We start from the raw sequence: 21556 nt of genomic DNA, 5'->3' as shown, positions 1-21556 counted from the left end.
GGTAAAATTGTCAGGGCAGCACTCAAGTCGAAAAAACCAAGAGCCAATGAAAAACCTCATATAATGTAGAGTGTAAGATTACATGAACAGATATTCCTCAGGGTCTCTTTGTGAAATAAAACTTTAATAGAATCCTACTTCCATGGGTTAAATACTGTGGTGCTCTATCTGGGAACTTTGCTGCTCTTCAGTTCCATACATGTAGCTATGTGTTCGAGAAAGGGGGTTGATCCCCTGAAACGTTGTGCAGAGATCTGAATAAATCATAAAAATTCAGCACATTTTGCTTGGTGAGTGCCATCTGATTTCTCTCTTTGTGAAATATTACACTTAACCCAATAACCATAAGAAAATCTGGATGCAAAGTTAATAAAATATAGTACATTACCCTGTGCATATTTACAGGCTCATATCTAATACCATAACAATACTCCAAAGGTAGTTCGATGGCACTCACACAGCAAAATGTGCTTATATTTTGTGGTTTATTCAGATCTCTGCACAACGTTTCAGGGGATCAACCTCCTTTCTCAAGTGAGAAACGTTGTGCAGAGATCTGAATAAACCACAAATTATAAGCACATTTTGCTGTGTGAGTGCCATCTGACTACCTTTGGAGTAATGCTATGCATATGGAACTGTTGAGCAGCAAAGTTCCCAGATAGAGCACCACAGAACGACATCCACGGAGTTTGGATTTTATTAAATCATTTCTAATACCATGTTACAGTTAAAGGAACAGTATCACAAAAAATTAAAGTGTTTTAGGGTAGGACTACACAGGCGTTTTCAGCGCGATCCAACGCACTGCGCAAAAACGCAGGCGTCAAGTCGGATGCGACGGAAATAAGGTAAGCAATAGCAGTTGGATGGTGTCCCAGCGTTTATCCGACGCGACTGTTGGATGCAGAAGCTGCGCGCTGCGTCTGCATCCGACAGTCTTGTCACGACGGATCAACACTGCAACTTCATCTGACATTAGTATATCTTACCATATTTCCGTCGCATTTGACTTGACGCCTGCGGTTTTGCACAGCACGTCGGATCGCACAGAAAACAATATCATGTAGTGTTGCCCTGCACTGGTAAAACTGATCCGTTTTCTTCAGAAACACTACTATAGTTCATATAAACAAGCTGTTGTGTAGCAATGGTGGAAATTGAAAAAAAGACTATAATGGCACAGGATAAATAGTGGATAACAGATAACACCATTATGTTCTACAGAGCTTATCTGCTATCTGCTGTGTAACCCGAGTCTTTTCTCCTTTGAATGGCTGCCGCCATTGCTACACAGCAGCTTATTTATATAAACAATAGTAGTGTTTCTGAAGCAAACACAGCAGTTTTAGCAGAGTAGGGCAACACTGCATTATATATTTGTATTACTTTAAAACACTTTCCTTATAATTTAATGTAAGAGCATATAAAGAAGGGAAGATGGTGAGCCTTGCTCAATGGCTTGCATGGTACAGCACTCTGATACGGTTTTCCAAGATGAAGGGAAATATTTTTCAAAAGGACACAGTCAATTTATGCAAATATCACACATGGCATTAGATCTGCTAGCAGAGAAATTATCAGTTTTCATCATGTTCTTTGAGCATTGACAGGAGGTTCATAAGCCTGTCAGCTCTCACACAGGGTAGATTTTGGCCCGACTGTGCACAGGGCACATTGGCAGAGAAAAAGGCATATGTGACATTAGCCTAACACCTGTGAATTACAAACACTGTGCATGACATTAAATTAGAAATAGCACATGCAGAACGCAATAATCTTTCATCATCACAAGTGCAATGCCACATTATTTCTATGGCATGTTTATCATGCAACACTGAAAAATAAAGACAGGTGAAAGGAGCTTTCAGTCCACGAACCACTGCCCATGCTACATTTTGAACAACACTTAGGGCCACACCAGGAAACTCTGAAAGAAGACAACCTTAAGCCGCAGATTCATCAAGGGTCGAATTTCGAAGTAATGGGAAATTTATTTTAAAAATCAAAGTTTTTTTTGCGGGTGAATAGGCTGTATTAGATCATTCGAATCATGTAAGATCGAATTTGATTGTTCGTATCGAAGTATGTTCGTATCGAAGTAAGATCGAATTTGACTGTTCGAATCGAAGTAAGATATAATCAAGCTGCTGTGTATAGGGGCAGCCATTCAAGTTGGAAAAAGGAGAAAAGGCACAGGTTACCCAGCAGATAAGAGATAAGCTCTGTTGTATGCAATCGGATTCTTCAGAACAGTATCCGTTATCTACTGTATATCCTGTGCTTGAACGGCTGCACCCTTGACTTCACAGCAGCTTGTTTATATAAACTATAGTAGTATTTCTGAAGCAAACACACCAGTTTTACCACTTCAGTGCAACACTGTTATATTTTCATTACTGTAAAACACTTACACTTTTTGGTGTTAATGTTCCTTTAACACACTTATCTTAAAGTTGCAATTTTCAAAGATGAAATCACTTATCTTATGCCTAATCAGAGAAGAGTCTCAACTTGCTCAGAACATACAGTACAGGCAGAAAAATTGAAAAACAAACAAAAAATGAATTTGGCACTTCTATTTTGCAGGGTTTGTCAACATTATATATATATATATATATATATATATATATATATATATATATATATATATATATATATATATTTTTTTTTAGGTAAAGAAACAAGTTGTGATAAATTCTTTCCAATGTCGCAAATAACATTGCCTAGCAATGTGAAGTGCTATGAGAAAAAAAAGCTGTGATACAAATTACATAACAGATGACAAGTAACAATAACAATTAAAAATGTTGTCAACATTAACAAAAATAAGGAAGTGCATGGGTGAGCTATGGCGGAGAATAAGTGTAGTACCTCTAGGCCAAAAATGTCACTATGCAATGTTCCAAAACATTATTCATTACGAATACCTCTGTAGGCCAGCCAGGGGTTCCAAACTTTATTGTGATGTTTCAGTTTACCAGTGCGACGGCTGATTAATTGTTCAAGAAAAGAACATTATCCAGTTTAATTTTTACCATTTGAACGTCTAGGAAAGGGGACTTCCAAGCTTTGGCGATTATGTGTCACTAAAGTCCTGGTGTATTTATTTCCTCCTGAGATATGTTTATTGAGGAGAGTTTCCGCTGGGTCTTTTCGTAATGGAAGACCAGTAACATTAGTGATCCTGGAATAAATTCTGATCCACAATCTTGAAGCTTTCGGACATTCCCACCAGATTTGCATAAAAGAGCCAACCTGTCCGCAATTCCTGAAGCAGAGAGACGATGATGATGGGTACCATTTTGATAAAGTGGTAGGAACCAGATACCATTGATGAAGCACCTTTTAGGAGGTCTCCTGAGTCAGAATGTTAATAGAACAGTGAGTGGAAGCAGAAATAATATCGGACCAGGTATCATTGTCGTAACAGACTTTTAGGTCTCGTTCCCAGCGGCGGACAAATGGTAAGTCTTTAATATCAGTTTGATGAACCATATAGTTGTATAATATAGAGATTGACCTTTTCTGAGGAAGAACTTGCAGAAACATTAGTTTAAATGGGGATGGGCGAGGAAAAGCACTTCCATACAGACCTTATGTAGTTGCGGATTTGGAGATAATGAAAAACTTCTTGTGGAGCCAAGTCATAGAGATCTTTAAGTTGTTGAATTGTAGCCAAAGATGTTTGCTTTGTCAGTGAATAAATTGCAATTAGACTGTGTTGCTCCCACCAGAGAAAGTCTTTTCGAGAAAGTCCTGGTATGAACTGTGGGTTTGCAAAAAACCGAGTGCAGGGCTAGAGAGAGATAACATATTGTATCGAGTCCTAAATCTCCGCCACAGCTCGAGAGAATGAATAATTATCGGATTGGATTGGTTGCCAATAGGTATACATTTAAGCCATAAGACAATCTCAGTGTATTTAGAGTTCAATTCTTCTAACTCAATATCAGCCCACAACGGGGCGTCAGCCTCCCCATGCCATATCGTCAGTTGGCTAAATTACGATGCTAAATAGTATAGATGTAGATAGGGTATACCAAGACCTCCCTTTTGTCTATTACGGGAAGCCACAGCAAAGCTAAGGCGGGCCTTCTTGTTGTCCCAAACAAATTTGTTAAAGGCTTTTTGTAAATGTTCTAGCATACCTTTGGGAGGGGCAAACGGAAGGGTTCTGAATAAGTAAAGCAATAGGGGGAAGGCTGACATCTTAAGAGCATTCACCCTTCCTAGTCAGGACAATCTTAATTTTGACCAAGAAGCAATCATGCCGAACACTTTCTGAGAGACGTGTTTGTAATTACCTAGCGCGAGGGAGCGATAATCTGGAAAAAGGTACACCCCCAGATATTTAATGCTGCGCTGTTGCCACTTAAATTGGAAATGTATTGTTTGTCAACATTTTTAATAGAAACTGATTCAGCTTGTTGTCGGCACTTTTTTCTTGCAGAAAAATGTATTTTAAGACTTCTAATTTGGGGCAATTAATGTCAGGAACATGCACTTTCCATGTCAACGTACAGAATGAAATGGATGAAAATAGCTCACAAACACAGTTGCAGGCACAGCACATACGATTAATAAGTGTGCTTTATTGTCATTGCTTGTGGCATACATTATTTATATACTGGGATAGAGGTGGCCAGTCAAAAAAGGGCAATGGTTATTGGGTAAGTGTCCCATAACTCATACGTCCATAAATATTTACTTTATTCCAAAGTCATATTAAAAGAATAACAAACATACATATTCTGGCATGGATCCGATATCTGAAAATCTGTCATCCAGAATGCTCCAAATTACGGAAAGGTCATCTCCCATAGGCTCCATTTTATCAAAATAATCCACATTTTTCAAAATGATTTCCTTTCTCTGTGTAATAATAAAACAGTACCTTGTGCTTGAGCCCAACTAAGATATAATTAATCCTTATTGGAAGCAAAACCAGCCTATTGTGTTTATTTAGGGGCAGATTTATCAATGGTCGAATTTCAAGGCAATGGGAGTTTTTAATTCCCATCAACTCGAAATTCTAATAAAAAAATCCCAATCGAAATGAATTAAAGAAAATCAAAGTCTTTAACTTCGGGTGAATAGGCTGTATTCGAATCATTCAAATCTAAGTTTTACTGCATTCGATCGAATTCGAATCAAAGGATTTGCTCCAAAAAAACTTTGATTTTTCAAAGTGCAGCAAATGACTCCAAATAGGTTCTATGAATCATGTGTTAGATAGTCTAATTTTTTTCAAATCCAAATAGAATTTTGGACTATTCGATGGTCGAAGTTCACTTAAAGTAGCTCGAAACTTTAACTGTTTGGATGTTTCAAAATTTTTGGATGTTTCAGTATTTAGCCAAACACAAAAATTATGGATTTGGTGTATCCCTAGTTTGGACATCATAAATAATAGGCTTTGAGAAGTATTGCGTAGGAATGTACACCAACAAATTTTTACACTAATAGTTTACACTAATAGTTTACACAGGTTTATCAGTTCTGTGTAGGATAAAGATTTTATATACAAAAAAAAAACCTGTAAAATATTTTCTATATATGCTAAGTGGTGTCCCTTGAGTCACAAAAAAAATCTTAGGAAATGGGAAGTAGCACTTAATTATCACGATTTCACCCACCCAAGGTTGGCCTGTCGGGGGGGGGGGGGGAAGATTTGCTTGTATGGCTACAGTACTGCGACCAAACAAGTGAATCAATCTTACAGTGCATGGCCACCTTTAGTCAGAGCCACAGTGGGGTATGAGCCTTGGCACAACAGGAGATTAGTCACCCATAATAAATCTCCTATTCTGCGGTTGGCTATCTTCATCCCCACCAGCAATGAAGTGAAATGCCAATGGTAAAATATAAAAACAGAAAATATAAAAACAGTAGCAGGACTGCTGCTTTTATAAAAAAAATAATCCACTATAGATGTGTGTGCAAACTTATTTCCAATTGACTGATGCTCCATTAGACATATTCACTGTCAAATTCTATTGCAATTTAAGGGCAGAGACACACACTCAGATTCGGGGAGATTAGTCGCCTGGCGACAAATCTCTTCTTTGGGGCAACTAATCTCCCCGATCTGCCTTCCCACCAGCTAGAATGTAAATTGCCGGCTGGATGGCACTCGGATCGCTTAGTTTTCCAAAATTGCCTCAAGAGGAAACTTCGGGCGACTTCGGAAAATAAAGTGCTGCAGAGTTGTCTTTGGGTGGTTCTGAGCAGAAGTAGGTATTGTATGGGTGTGATAAGACTATACTTTTTGTTATCCCAAATACAGTACTTTAGATTTTGGATTAAATATAATGTTTAAAGTACTGTAAGAAAGATAACAGAAAACCTACCTACCTGTACCGTAGTAACCAATCTTGTCATCTACAAGCAAGATTAAAGTGCAGTTTTAATGGACATCCATCCATTAAGTCTACTAAAAAAAAAAAAAAAAAGAATTTAAATATTAGTTAAACGCAATAGGATTATTTTGCCTCCAATAAGGTTTAAATATATGTTTGTTTAAATCAAGGTACTGTTTCATTATTACAGGTATGGGACCTGTTATCCATAATGCGCGGGACCTGGGGTTTTCTGTATAAGAGATCTTTCCATAAATTGAATCTTCATACCTTAAGTCTACAAGAAAATCATGTAAACATCAAATAAACCCAATAGTTTGGTTTTGCACCAATAAGCATTATTTATATTTTGGTTTGGATCGAGTACATGGTACACAGAAAAAGGAAATCATTTTTAAAAATGTGCAGAATTTGTATAAAATGGAGCCTATGGGAGATGACCTTTCCGTAATTTGGAACATTCTGGGTGACAGGTTTCCGGATAACGGACCCCATACCTGTACAAAGAAAAAGGAAATACTTTTTAGAAATTGTCAATAATGAATTAAAATGGAGTCTATGGGACTATGGGAGATGGCCTTCCCTTACTTTGTAGCTTTCTGGATAATGGTTTTACGGATAATGGATCCCATGCATACACACATCTCCATTCTTTTTCACGTGTGTGTCTGTGGGTTTTTTTTTTAAGCAGGAATTGGAAATGTTTATACAGTCACTATAATCCTGCACACAATATCAGCATCTGACTCTCGTTTTCAATAAGCAGTGGATTTGGTGTTTACAGCACAGTAAATCTAACCTTTTTATATTCCTGCTTCTCTTCAGTCCAGTTTTATAATGGGAATCTATAATGACCAGACAGTGAAGCAGAAGATATCACAGAGCTGGGGGGAAAAAATAACTTGTATGAGGATTACCAGGATTTGTACTACCTAATCTGTAGAAAATCTGATGTGTGATAGGAAGATCCGTGTAATAGCACCGCACCTGCTTTGTGAGAGATTTCAGTCTTTTTAATATGGGCACTAAGCAGTTTCTCCACTCTGATACAATGTCATTCATTATTTTACTTTATAATATATGTATTTACGGTACTTTGTGAAACCAGAGTGGTCTACAGTAACTCAGTATTCCATGCATCTATACAGGTTTGTGAACCATTTAAAATGTTCTATATTTTTATATAAAATTTGACCTTAACATCATCTGATTTTCAAACAAGTCATAAACGTACATGAAGAAAACCAAGTTAAACAAATTAAAATTATTATATTTTAGCATCTATTGAGCAAAAAAAGAAGCTCTATTCTATATCTATATCTAAAGTGTTTGGACAGTCCTTAAAGTTTATCCATCAACAGTGATTAAAGACAAATTAATATAATAATTTCAGTTTCATTTGTTTAATTAGGTTTTTTTCGTCAACTTTTAGGACTTGTTTGAAAATCAGATGATGTTTTAGGTCACATTCATTGGCTGAGCAACTTCCTTTTAATATGTAACATGCCTTATGGAAACAGCAGTATTTCAGCAGTGACATAAAATTTTTTGGATTAACAGAAAATATGCAATATGACAGGTGCATAAATTTGGGCACCCCCAACAGAGATATTACATCAAAACGTAGTTGAGCCTCCTTTTGCAAATGTAACAGCCTCTAGATGCCTCCTATAGCCTTTGGATTCTGAATGGTGGTATTTTTGACCATTTGTCCATACAAAATCTCTCCAGTTCAGTTAAATTGGATGGCTGCTGAGCATGGACAGCCTGCTTCAAATCATCCCATAGATTTTCGATGATATTCAAGTTGGGGCCATTCCAGAATATTGTACTTCTCCCTCTGCATAAATGCCTTATGTAGAATTCGAAGTGTGTTTAGGGTCATTGTCTTGTTGAAATATCCAACCCCTGCGTAACTTTGTGACTGATGCTTGAACATTATCCTGAAGAATTTGTTGATATTGGGTTGAATTCATCCGACCCTTGACTTTAACAAGGGCCCCAGTCCCTGAACTAGTCACACAGCCCCACAGCATGATGGAACCTTCACCAAATTTGACAGTAGGTAGCAGGTGTTTTTCTTGGAATGCAGTGTTCTTCTTCCCTTAACCATGATACTGAACAATCTGAACAATCTTTGTTTTCAGATCTTTTGAGAGTTGCTTTGAGGATCCCATGCGGAGAGAGTCAAGAGAGTCAAACAGAAGCATAACTTGCAATTGGCCACCTTAAATACATTTTCTCATGATTGGACACACCTGCCTATGAAGTTCAAGACTTAAGCTGGCCATAGATGTTGAGATATTTAAAAGATCAGATCCTCGTCGTGAGACCACGATCTTCTCAGAACGATCGTACGAATTTACCATCAACTAAAAAGACCAATTTGCCAGGAAAACAAAGGGGAGCTGCCTGCTTGGCCCTGCAAACATAGATAGATTGCACTAGGACCGACAAAGATTTTTTGACCTGGCCGATCAATTTCCTGACAGATGTCGGCCGAAAAATCGTAAAATGTACGATCGTTCGAATCCCACTAACCGCACGATAATTTCGATAGGTCGGGCTTCCCTAAAATCGGTCGTTCGGCAAGAATCGTCACGTCTATGGGGAGCTTTAACGAGCAAATACAACCAATTTGGTGTTATATGCATTCAAATTAGCAAAATTACAAGGGTACCCAAAAATTTTGCACAGCCAGTTTTTCACATTTGATTTAATTTCATACAACTGAATACTGCTTCAATAAAAATCAGAAAACACCCCAGTACTCAAATGTTCCTGGAAATGAAAGACATAACACGGTTATCTTTTTCGCTGAGAGTGGAGTAAATTATTATGCAGGCTGAGAGAGGTTCCCAAACTTTTTCATATGACTGTAAACATATATACATGCACACAATCATTAATTTATAAGTATTACTTAACCAAGGCACAAAATGCCATTGCAAGTCTACAATGTCTCAGTAAAGAAATACAGTCTTACTTAGGATGTGGTTATTTTATCGGTGAGGTTTGGCAATGCACATATACTCTAGTTCAATTCTGTAAATGAAAACCTTTTAAAAAGCACATTCTACGCGAATATCTATCAGAAACGGCAAAATAAGCTAAAATATGCGGATTGTTATTTACAATAGGCATAAAAACAAGCAGGGTACAATACATATAAATAAGACAGAATACATAAGCTAGAAGAGATGGAATGAGGTCTCTAACCCAAAGAGCTTACAAGTTTATGGGAGAACTAAATCACAAGACAAAGACTTGTGCAGCTTGCAACAAGCTAATGCAACAGATGTCATAATATTGAAATAAGATACTGTGGGGATATACATTTAGAGATTGCAGATTTTCATAAACTGCACATTTTCGGGCTAATTATGCATAAAATCATGACAAATATGAAACAGTAATAACTATCCCATGCGGGGTGTAAGACTAGCACAGAGGAGAAGATGTTATGCCTTTTCCATTATTAACTAGAGGCTCTCCTAAACGATTAGAACCACAGACTTCACATCATTTTCTGTCCCCACAGGTTCAACAAATAAATTATGACTGCAGAACTAGCAACTAAGTACAGGTATGGAACCTGTTATCCGGAATGCTCGGGACCTGGGTTTTTTACGGATAAGGGATCTTTCTTTATAACTTCAATCTACTAGAAAATTATTTAACCATTAATTTAAACCAATAGCCTGGTTTTGATTCCAATAATGATTCATTATATGTTAGTTTGGCTCAAGTACAAGGTACTGTTTTATTATTATTATTATTATTATTATTATAGAGAATAAAGCAAATAATTTTTCAAAATTAGAATTATTTTTACATAAAATGGAGTCTATGGGAGACTGCCTTTCCATAATTTGGTTCATTCTGGGCAACATGTTTCCAGATAACAGATCCCATACCTGTACATAAATCAAACAAGCTGCTGTTCTAACTTCCAGAAGCAAGCATCTCCAGCCAGGTGAGACCACCAATCTTTCTCGGGGGGGTTGGCATGCCAAGAGCCTCAAAAAAGAATGCAATGCGGCTATGGGACACAGCAGTAATACCTGAGTTTTATTATCAGATAACATGAACCTGGAAACCAGCAAAAGCTTTACAGGATGTATTTTGTTTCAAATAACTTGCCAAAAAGAACACTTTTGAAAGTGTTACTATCTATAAAAGTTTGTATAAAATTAACTCATCATTAAAATAAGCACAAAATAGTATTCTGTGGAAGTACTCGGATTGTAACAAATATTGGTCTGACCAGTGTTTAGGATTGCAGCACTCTGGTATCTATACCACAATGCACAGCCCCACTTAATTGGCTTTGCCAATCTTTGATTCACACACAAGTATTAAAAGACCAGTAACATAAAAATAGAATATAAATCTCACAATATAAGGCTGATTAGTAATTATTACAGATAATTACTACATGGCAGCACAGAAACCAGTGCAACTAGCATCAGAATTTAATAATCAGCCTTGTAGCATCAGCTTATATTACAGGCCGACCACATTTTCTGCTTGATATTTTGTGACAACCCCTAAGTTTAGCTTCTCAACAGCTGTTTAAAGCCCACTGAGCATGTGAGTGTCACAGACACTCTCCAAGATGGTGACCCCTGTGACAAGTTTGAAGTCCTGGATCATTGCTGCTATTGAGAAGCTGAAACTTTAGGCTGGTGCAATAAGGCCAGTAAATAAAATATGGCATTTTTAGCCATATTCATTTTTAGGGTTTAGTTCTCCTTTAAGGGGAACATAGGGCTAACACCACCGGGGTTCCTTCAGTGTATGCATCAACAGGTGCAACAAACTAGCACCCGAAGAATCACATGCTAACAGACCCATCCCTATTGCTAACATTTTAGCCACAACTTGCAGACAATTTGCATCAAGAACCACACTTGCAGCCATAAATGAGCCGTGAGACTCAGATCTATCATATATTGGCAGATCACAAGTTAGTGATTGCTTTGTGTATAAGCAACTTAAGCAATGTCACTAGGCACAAAGGGATAGAGTATAAAATAATAAATATGCCTTTACTAAAAATTCAAAAGTTTTAGTAAAGGCCCTGCACTTCATCTTAAGGAAAAGCTATATTACCACGTTGTATGACATTACCCAAAGGATAAGAAGTCTGCACAGTCCCACCAAAAACATCTGCAGCTGGGTAACTAAGCACAGAAACTTATATGATAGAAAAGTCAAACAAGCACCATTAGTATTCTATATATTATGATACTGTAGATACGGGGTGTATGATCATATAATACACAAAAGCCATGAATATCTTGTAAATTATATCCTTATAAACGGTGAGTTCTGATGTCATCAGTTATAAACGGTGAGTTCTGATGTCATTTCTGTCACATGACTCACTGAAATTTGTGTATTATAATAAATAAAGTACCCCCAGTTGCAAAATATGAGGATATTAGAAGTTACCTCTGAGTTTCCTGACCTGTATAAAACACTCGGCCTTCGGCCTCGTGTTTTTATATGGTCATGAAACTCCTCGGTAACTTATAATATCGTTATATTTTACAAGAGGGGGTACTTTATTCACTATATAATCGTCCTGCATGGGTGCCTGATAAAACACTCCATTCATTAGAAGTTGTCTTGCATACTTATAGACACAATGAACAGTGGCAAAAGGAGCTGGTTACCCATAATGAAACTGTATCTGTTGAATACGCACAAAAATAACTGACAAGTACAGAGACTTCCTCTAAGCAAGCTAAAAATGAGTTACATTACACAAGTCTGCTTTGAGCAATTTTGACCTTTGTTTTAACCATACCAACATTAATGCTTCTTTCAAACCAGTGAGAGCTATGGCCATTATGGCATTATTATCTCCGCTGCATGAATCGTTGCCAAGATTTAGAACTAGACTAAGGAACAGAAATAAACCTTCAAAGGTCTAGTAGACAATGCTCAATGTATAATCAGATATTTCCTTTTAACCAGCACTGGTTTGTTTTGGATTTGGCTATTACAAACTAAGCACCTTCATGGTTAACCAATATTATTAATACTATTATAATATGTCAGATGATATAAGGTTGTGTTTGCCAGTTTTCAAACTTCAAAGACCAACCCCCTTAGATCACAACATAGTTTGGCTACAAAAATCAAACCTGATACTGCTTTTATATTGGGCCACAGACACTAGTTTTAGACCACAACAGGGGCTGAGGGCACAGTATAGTTAATGGTAATAATCTTTAAATTGGGAGGGCCGCCAGTGGCTGTTCTTATGGATATGTACATGATAATAATTCTTTGCAGAATGAAACTTAGTTGCACCACATGGGATGTAGGTCACACATTTCCTGCTGGTGACTATGGTAAGCAAATTTAAGAAAGAAATGAGCAGCCTGATGGTTAATAGTGGGTTAATACTGCCACTTCAGATCATGCAAACCATGGTGAATTCTATGCTGTTAATTCACAACGCATTTAAATTCTGGCCTGCTCCCTCACAACAATTAATCACTGTATATCAAGATATAAGACAAAAATATATTATTCAGTGTGACCCTCTTGGACAACTCCGGGAGAAGCACATCACACGTAATTTCACTATGTCTTTAAAACCTTGAACAATTCCCTTAATTAACAAAAATGAGCAGCCTGATGGTTAATAGTGGGTTAATGTTGCCAATTCAGATGCAAACCATGGTGAATTCTATGCTGTTTAATGGCTAATTCACAACACATTTAAATTCCGGCCTGCTCCCTTACAACAATTACTCACTGTATATCAAGATATAAGACAAAAATATATTATTCAGTGTAACCCTCACGGACAACTCTGGCAGAAACACATCACACGTAATTTCACTATGTCTTTAAAACCTTGAACAATTCCCTTAATTTATGGATTAAGTTTAAAAACAAAACAAAATAATTGTTCTCTTGCAAATGTCATCAATTGAAGGAACCTGCTGCAAGGCTACCTAGAATAATGGGTCGAAATCACTCCCAAATAGCGAGTAAAGCTGGTGCATACTTATCCCAATAGGCTAAAGGTGGCCATACATGATAAGAACCGCTCATTTGGGGAGGTAGCCAAATGAGTGGATCTTTCCCTGATATGGCTCTCATTAGGGTCACTTTATGCTATATGGTCAACCACTACTCGGCTTTTAAGGACTTTTGTTTTGCTGAATAATCATCCCAAAAGGAGAACAGCTGATCATATAGAAATAAATGCCCATACATGGATTTCCATTATTTAGTGTATGAGGTCTCATTATCCAACTGAGATATGGTATATGAGATATTTTGGATATGTCTGTATTAAAAAAAAATAAACACCAAATTATATGTAAATAAAATGAAGATGACAACTCCTCTTTTATCTCATCTTTATAAGCAAGCTCATTGGTAAATGGCATTTTAAATACAAATGTAGCAAACATTAAAGTGATTGTGCTTGATGACTTTAAGGCCCCAGCTCATGAGCTGCTGGTTGGCTGATACATGATCTATGGGTTTCATAAGTGTTGCCTTCCATATTTGGCCAGATATACTTAACAATAATGTTCATAGTTTGAACAAAAAAATGCATATTCATGTTTTAGGAAGTCAAAGCACTGTTCTTCCACTGATCAATGAGTGAGGCCGAGTCAGGTGCATTCCTGGCCAGCACAAGCTTGTGGCACATCTCCAGAACAAAATCTATTTTAAACAGTTATTTCACAGAAATGTTAAAAAACACAATGACATTAAAAGGACTTTCATGTGAAATACTGGTTTGTTGCCCAGATGGAATATGTAGGCTGTCTGGTTACCATTCTAAGATACAATACAATGAACAAAAAGTTATTTGAATGTATAACAACTGGGTGATAAAATAGCATATCACAAAAAAAAAGTTAAAGCAGGTATCATGAATAAGTGTTGGATAAATATTTAAATGTCTTAGTGTGACAGTATACAGAAACATGGCAAGCAGTCCCTTTGAGAATTTCCCTAATGCACAGTCTGCATGGACTTTATGTCATCTCACTTCATAGTGATTCTACATGGGTCAAACCACACTATGCCACCACACTATGACTGTCAGAGGTGATTTTTCTGGTTCAATCCAACTAACCATGCAAATGTACTCCACTTCTTTGTGGAGTTTCAAACTGTATACCAATTGCATCCAACATAAATAAATGGATTTTGGTTTCACATCAGAAAGAATATGGGTTATTCCCACCTAAAGCAAACCAAAATGTGTAATAGTGCCATCATGAATACAGTCGTTTGAATTTAGACTTGAATTCATTTTATAAAAAAAATGGCCTCTCTTCTAATAAAACACATTTCAGGGATCATTTAGGACCATAAGTACTAGTGCTCCTAAAGCTAGATGTCTGCAAGGCTTTGCCTATACTGATACTATTCATTAAAGGTACGGGTATGGGATCCCTTTTCAGGAAACCAGTTATCCAGAAAGCTTCGGATTACACAAGGGTCTTCTCCCATAAACTCCATTTTAGCAAAATAATCCAAACTTTTAAAAAGTATTTCCCTTTTCTCTCTAATAATAAAACAGTAGCTTGTACAGGAACGTGATCCAAAATAAAATATAATAAATCCTTATTGGAAGCACAACCAGCCTATTGGTTGATTTTATGTTTACATGATTTTCCAGTTGACTTAAGGTCTGAAGATACAAAATATGGAAAGATTCATTATGCAGAAAAACCCAGATCCTGATAATTCTGGATTACAGGTCCCATAACTGAATGTGCCTCCAAACACACACCTTGCATTTCCATAAAGTTGTGCTCAGTACCAGTGCATCTGTCCCACACCCTCTTTTGAACTAAGTGAAAATGTGCTTATGGACTCTGAGGGCTACTGTCACCTTAAATGTTGTGATAATTCCAGGGTTCCCTCAATATATTGCATGAATAAGTGAAGCAAACCTGTGCCCAAAGAATCACATGCCAATAGCCCCATATAGGATTGTTTTGCTTTTAATATGGATACTTTGTATATTATTGGGCTCAAATGCAAGGTACAGTTTTATTAGTATTATTATTATTATTATTATTATTTTTATTATTGAGAAAAAAGGAAATAATTTTTAAAAACTGTAATTTGATTAAAATTGAGTCTATGCGAGACGGCAATCCCATACTTCAGAGGTTTCCTGATAATGAATCCCATAACTGTACTAGCAACATTGTATCATCACTCAAAAATCTATACAATCCCATCAACAATGTCAACAGCTGGGCAGCTAAGCACCACATTTACTGCATAAATGATGATAGATATGGGGTGTATGATGATATAATCATACTGACTGGCTGCCTGATAAAACAATGACAGCCAGGCATCCCAGCACTCCAATAATCAGATGTCTTGTATACAAGATGCAAAATGAGCTGGTTAACCCTAATAAAACCTTTGCTAAACAGAACCAAGAACTCTTGGGCAAACACACACAATGACTGGAGATTATAGAGATTTCTAAGCAAGCTACAATAGTATTGTGGAAAAACGCATAGCTTACAATAAAAGTATGACAAAACTGCATGCTAGCAGGCACAGCAATATTGTTTTAACAACATGACAACAGTAAATACTCTACAACACAATCCTTCTGATGAAATGGATTTTTTTCTTATAAAGGCACAAGCCCTTTTAGCTGGCAAATGGGTTAACAGTACTCAATCAAGCCAGCGATTTCAAAGCATTGATTTGAAATTCTAAACAGCACAATATGTGCTGGATGAAATAATACAAAATGCTACCTGCTGGCTATTTGTTGAATGCCAAAAACAGCACATTGCTCATTTAAATCCAAATCAAGCATGGCATAAAATACAAAAATATAGGCAAATATCAAGTATTATAAGGAAAACCACCATTAACAAACACACTCAACCAGGTCCAGTGAAGGGTGGCAGATTGTGGTTAAAAAGCAGTTGAAGGGAGTGTTATGACTCTGGAGCCTTGGATGCCTGCAGAGCATCAAACATTTGACAGGCCCACTGCAGAAATAAAACAAGCTGTCCTCATCAGGCTCTGTTTGGACAGGTCCAGTGCCTAAGGTTTTTTTCTGCAACAGACTTGACCCTTGACAAGAATCTCAAAGTAAGCCAGCAGGGAAAAGAACTAATGACAATTCAGAAAAACCTCTAAGCACTGCTATACTTTCCACTCAGGCAGCCAATGCACTATCAATTCCCCATTCAGGCATGAAATGACTGGGAAACCTTCATACCATCAATATGGTTTCTGACCTTCCACTATGATCATAAACTGTATTTCCTCCAAGAGGAGCATAAATTAGATTGAAACAACCCCAGCATAAGGCACAGTGCCCTAAACCTAAAAGGGTCAATACTTTGTGGATATGCACTATACATTCATAATACCATCATCTTGAAAACATAATAGAGCTTGCATCCATCTAAAGCCTGAAGGTTTTATTTTGAGTACAGTACGATATACAAGCAGGATATTGTTTAACATAGATATGTTTAATTCAAATGATGCACTGGGTCCACGGACTTAATATTTCTGCTTTAGGCTTGAGATAAAACCAGCAAGCCAGAGCACTGAAGCAGATATAAGACTCTCAACTGAACTGTCCTATGAGCCATGTCCATCCTTAATCTCGCTGACTGTACAATAGTCTGGCACATCCAGCCATACAAAGAATCTTGTTTCTTACAGACACCATGTGAACATGACAGCTAGCACAGCACAGCCCTCATTAGCACAGGTCATTTTGGGAAGCCAGCAATGCAAGTCCCTGCAGACCCGAGACTGCTGCTATCTTACAGGCATTCCACTTGTATGTTTGTATGTATATGTGTATATATATATATATATATATATGTGTATATATATATATATATATATATATATATATATATATATATATATATATATATATATATATGTATGTGTGTGTGTGCTTTTTCCAAAGCGAACATGGCACCCTTTAACTAACAATGGCTGGTATGTAGTACAGTGGATAATGAAAACAGATAGCTCAATGGCAAAGACTGGAATGAGGAAGGGGTTGCTTTAAACCAATGTAAGAGACAGCGTACACAGCAATGCAACATAAATCTACGGTTATCTGCCATGATGAAAGTAGCCTTTTGACCCAAGAATTGTCTGTTTACTATGCCATCACCCTTATTGTCTCTACTGCAAGAAGGGCTTGACTGGTAGTGGAATTCAATGAGCATTCTCTCCTTTTGCACAGAGGATCTCTAGGCTAAATTCAATCTTTCATATAATTTACCAATTAGAACAGCCAAATTCCCCCTCCCCCAGCAATGTGGCCTTTGTACATGGCCGTGTCGTTTAAAATATCATAGCATATACACAAAACAGAAGAATGGCATTATACACAGAAATAAAAGGATTGAGAAATCCTGATGTGCTTCATGCCAGTGATGTACCTGGGGACCTTCAGCGATGGCTGAACTACAACATCCAGCGTCCTGCACAGCCTTACGCTGCTGATCAATGCTGGATATTGGCTAATTGGGGCAAGAGCACATAGGTGATAATAGGAAATGCAGGCAGGCCAGCGGTAGGCAAGCATTTATGTGATGTTTAGCCATCCAGCCATGAAGTGATTTGCACATTCAGCACATATACATGGAAATTGGCCCCCACTCCTACCCCTCCTGAGATGAGCATATGACTACATAATGCCTGGATTGAGTTTCTACAATGAATCTACTGGGTTTCTTCATGTGTAAGTGGTTCATTAAAGGGGATATATATAATGGCGAGTGGCTTTGTGCAATCTGTCACACAAGGTTACGATACGGTCCTTCCATTTACAATATGAGTGCAGTGACAGTAGCAAATGAATGAGTGTGCACTAGTATGTACTGGCACTATAATACTGGCACTATAATAAAGGCGCTGGCACTATAATAAAGGCACTGGCACTATAATACTGGCACAATAATAAAGGCACCGGCACTATAATACTGGCACTATAATAAAGGCACTGGCACTATAATACTGGCACTATAAGAAAGGCACTGGCACTATAAGAAAGGCACTGGCACTATAAGAAAGGTGCTGGCACTATAATAAAGGCACTGGCACTATAATAAAGGCACTGGAGTGGCACTATAATAAAGGCATAGGCACTATAATAAAGGCACTGGAGTGGCACTATAATAAAGGCGCTGGCACTATAATAAAGGCGCTGGCACTATAATAAAGGTGCTGGCACTATAATAAAGGCACTGGAGTGGCACTATAATAAAGGTGCTGGCACTATAATAAAGGCACTGGCACTATAATAAAGGTGCTGGCACTATAATAAAGGCGCTGGCACTATAATAAAGGCACTGGAGTGGCACTATAATAAAGGTGCTGGCACTATAATAAAGGCACTGGCACGATAATAAAGGCACTGGCACTATAATAAAGGCACTGGCACTATAATAAAGGTGCTGCCACTATAATAAAGGCACTGGCACTATAATAAAGGCACTATAATAATGGCAGTTTAATAATAAAGGCACTGGCACTATAATAAAGGCACTATAATACTGGCACTAGAATAAAGGCACTGGCACTAGAATAAAGGCACTGGCACTAGAATAAAGGCACTGGCACTAGAATAAAGGCACTGGCACTAGAATAAAGGCACTGGCACTAGAATAAAGGCACTGGTTCTCCAACAGCAGCAGCAGCTTCCCACAATAAAACCCCAGAGGCTTCACTCACCCTCAGCGCCGACAGATCTATCTCATCCAGGCTACGAGCCGGGGAGTCGCTCGCCATGTTTCCTTTGCGCTCGTATATTGCACACAGCTCCCCGTTCTTTCCACCTTGCGGCTGTTTGTCCCAGAGCCCAAACCCAGCATGCAGCGGTCCCGCCCGAGCCCAGAAGCTGTGAGGCTTGCGGTGCTGCTGCTATGAGCGAGGGGGCGGCCTGCAGTAGGACATGCTGGGGCTCTGCCTGGACGGCAGCTGCATTGAGAGAAATAAGAAGAAGACAGTCTTTCGCACTCACACAGCAGAGGGATGGAGAGGAGCTGCTGAGACAAGCCTGTCACTGCTTCCTGGGAGGAGTCACACGCCAAGCGGGGTGGATCCGTCGGCAGAAATGGTTCTGCCCAGCGCCGCCTTTTCCTCTCACTGGCGGGGAGCGGTATATTATAGACAGTGTGTGTACGAGCGAGGGGCGCCTTATAATATAGCAGGTGCAAAGAGCTGAGCAGTCTTGTCTGGGGGCGGGGCAGCGCTCTACACCGACCCGGTGGGGATACAAATAAACAAAGCAATTGAAAACAAGCGATTAATTTGAACTAAATCACGATATGAGGGAAACGGGCATGAATAGAAAAGACAATATGAACAACATCTTGTGGCTCGTAACTAGGGCATTCTGGGATTGATTCATGTGAGGAGCCATTATAGCGCTATGGTGCCTGGCCAATGTGTAAGAGCAGCTAAAGAGCCATGAACAAGGCATGCTGGGATATCATAGTGTGAGAGACTGGCTCAGCCGCATGGCATGCTGGGATATTATAGTGTGAGAGACTGGCTCAGCCGCATGGCATGCTGGGATATTATAGCGTGAGAGACTGGCTCAGCCGCATGGTATGCTGGGATGAAGCAAAATGGACAAATGAGTAGGCCATGCTGGAACAATGTAGTTGAAGAGACATAACAAAGACGTGGGGGGAATAGGGCACATTAAGAACAGTTTAAAGTGAGAGGTTAGAGAAGAGAGTAGCTGACAATCCACAAAAAGGATATGTAGGTATAGGCCAGTATAAAAAGCAGTAAAGCAAGCAGGATGGGGCAGTAGACTCCAAATGACCATAATGAATTTGTGCTCATTCTCTATCTAGGGGCAGTTAGATAAGAAGCAGGAGCTTGGCAGGAGCATAGAATGTCCAATTCCTAGCTACTTTGCAATTGGTCTACATTATTTATTTGCTATACTTTTTGAGTTATTTGCCTTTTTCTTCTGATCCTTTCCACATTTCAAATGGGGGTCACTGACCCCATCTAAAAACAAATGCTCTGTAAAAGACAATAGTTCAATTTAGCATCCACTGCACTACAATGTTTGCTTGATAGCTGGTCTGCAAGGTTGAATACAATATATCACAATCAAAAAACAACTGAAGTGTGAGTCAGGTGTCCTGATAGTCAGAATACCTGTCCTACAACTCCCAGCAACCCAGTTCAGACCGCCATCAACAGTGCTGGTGATAGCTTAACACTAGTTCCCCATAGCTTTAATAACTTATTGGTTAAAAACCACACAAACCCTTAGGGGCACATTTACAAAGCTCGAGTGAAGGATTCGAATTAAAAAAACTTCGAATTTCGAAGTGTTTTTTGGGCTACTTCGACCATCGAATGGGCTACTTCGACCTTCGACTACGACTTCGAATCGAAGGATTCGAACTAAAAATCGTTCGACTATTCGACCATTCGATAATCGAAGTACTGTCTCTTTAAGAAAAACTTCGACCCCCTAGTTCGGCAGCTAAAAGCTACCGAACTCAATGTTAGCCTATGGGGAAGGTCCCCATAGGCTTGCCTGCGTTTTTTTGATCGAAGGATATTCCTTCGATCGTTGGATTAAAATCGTTCGATTCGAAGGATTTAATCGTTCGATCGAACGAATAATCCTTCGATCGTTCGATCGCAGGATTTGCGCTAAATCGTTCGACTTCGATATTCGAAGTCGAACGATTTTAGTTCCTGGTCGAATATCGAGGGTTAATTAACCCTCGATATTCGACCCTTAGTAAATCTGCCCCTTAGTGTGCCACACTTCCCACGACCAAACAAAACCCACTCCTTGAATTGTGAGCATTTTTATGAAATGGCTGCAAGTGAGTCAAATACAACTCCATCTTATGCCTACAATTACACTGGAAATATGTAAATTATGCTTAAAAAACATGCAAATTGTGTCCAAAATTGCATACTACACTTGCAGTCATAAATGACCCTTTGGGGCAGATTTATCAAGGGTCGGATTTCGAGGGTTAAAAAACCCTTGAATTCGACCCTCGAAGTAAAATCCTTCTAATTCAAAGGATTTTAGCCCAAAAGGTAGCAAATAAAAATCGTTCGATCGAACGATAAAATCCTTCGATTCGAACGATTTTAAGCGATCGATAGAAGGATTTTTATTCGACCAAAAAAAACTG

General features: G+C 38.4%; 1 protein-coding gene across 19 annotated transcripts in view; it reads right to left on the bottom strand.

Moving 5' to 3' along the window:
- tnik.S (TRAF2 and NCK interacting kinase S homeolog) overlaps window positions 1-19608 on the bottom strand; it is a 185649-nt gene extending 166041 nt beyond the window's left edge. For 3 of the 19 annotated variants that reach the window (XM_041564884.1, XM_041564875.1, XM_041564879.1), the window contains exon 1: window positions 19104-19607. In XM_041564884.1, coding sequence (XP_041420818.1) covers window positions 19104-19160 — 57 coding nt within the window. In that variant the 5' untranslated portion in view covers window positions 19161-19607. Of the gene's footprint in view, window positions 1-19103 lie in introns of all 19 variants that reach the window. The other 16 variants (XM_041564874.1, XM_041564877.1, XM_041564878.1 and 13 more) reach the window with 13 other exon arrangements.
- Window positions 19609-21556: the final 1948 nt, after the last annotated feature.

This window comes from Xenopus laevis, chromosome 5S (assembly GCF_017654675.1).
Source record: "Xenopus laevis strain J_2021 chromosome 5S, Xenopus_laevis_v10.1, whole genome shotgun sequence".
Classification (NCBI taxonomy): Eukaryota; Metazoa; Chordata; class Amphibia; order Anura; family Pipidae; genus Xenopus; species Xenopus laevis.
Note: the sequence above shows the minus strand (reverse complement) of the source record. Positions and strands in the feature narration are given on the sequence as shown.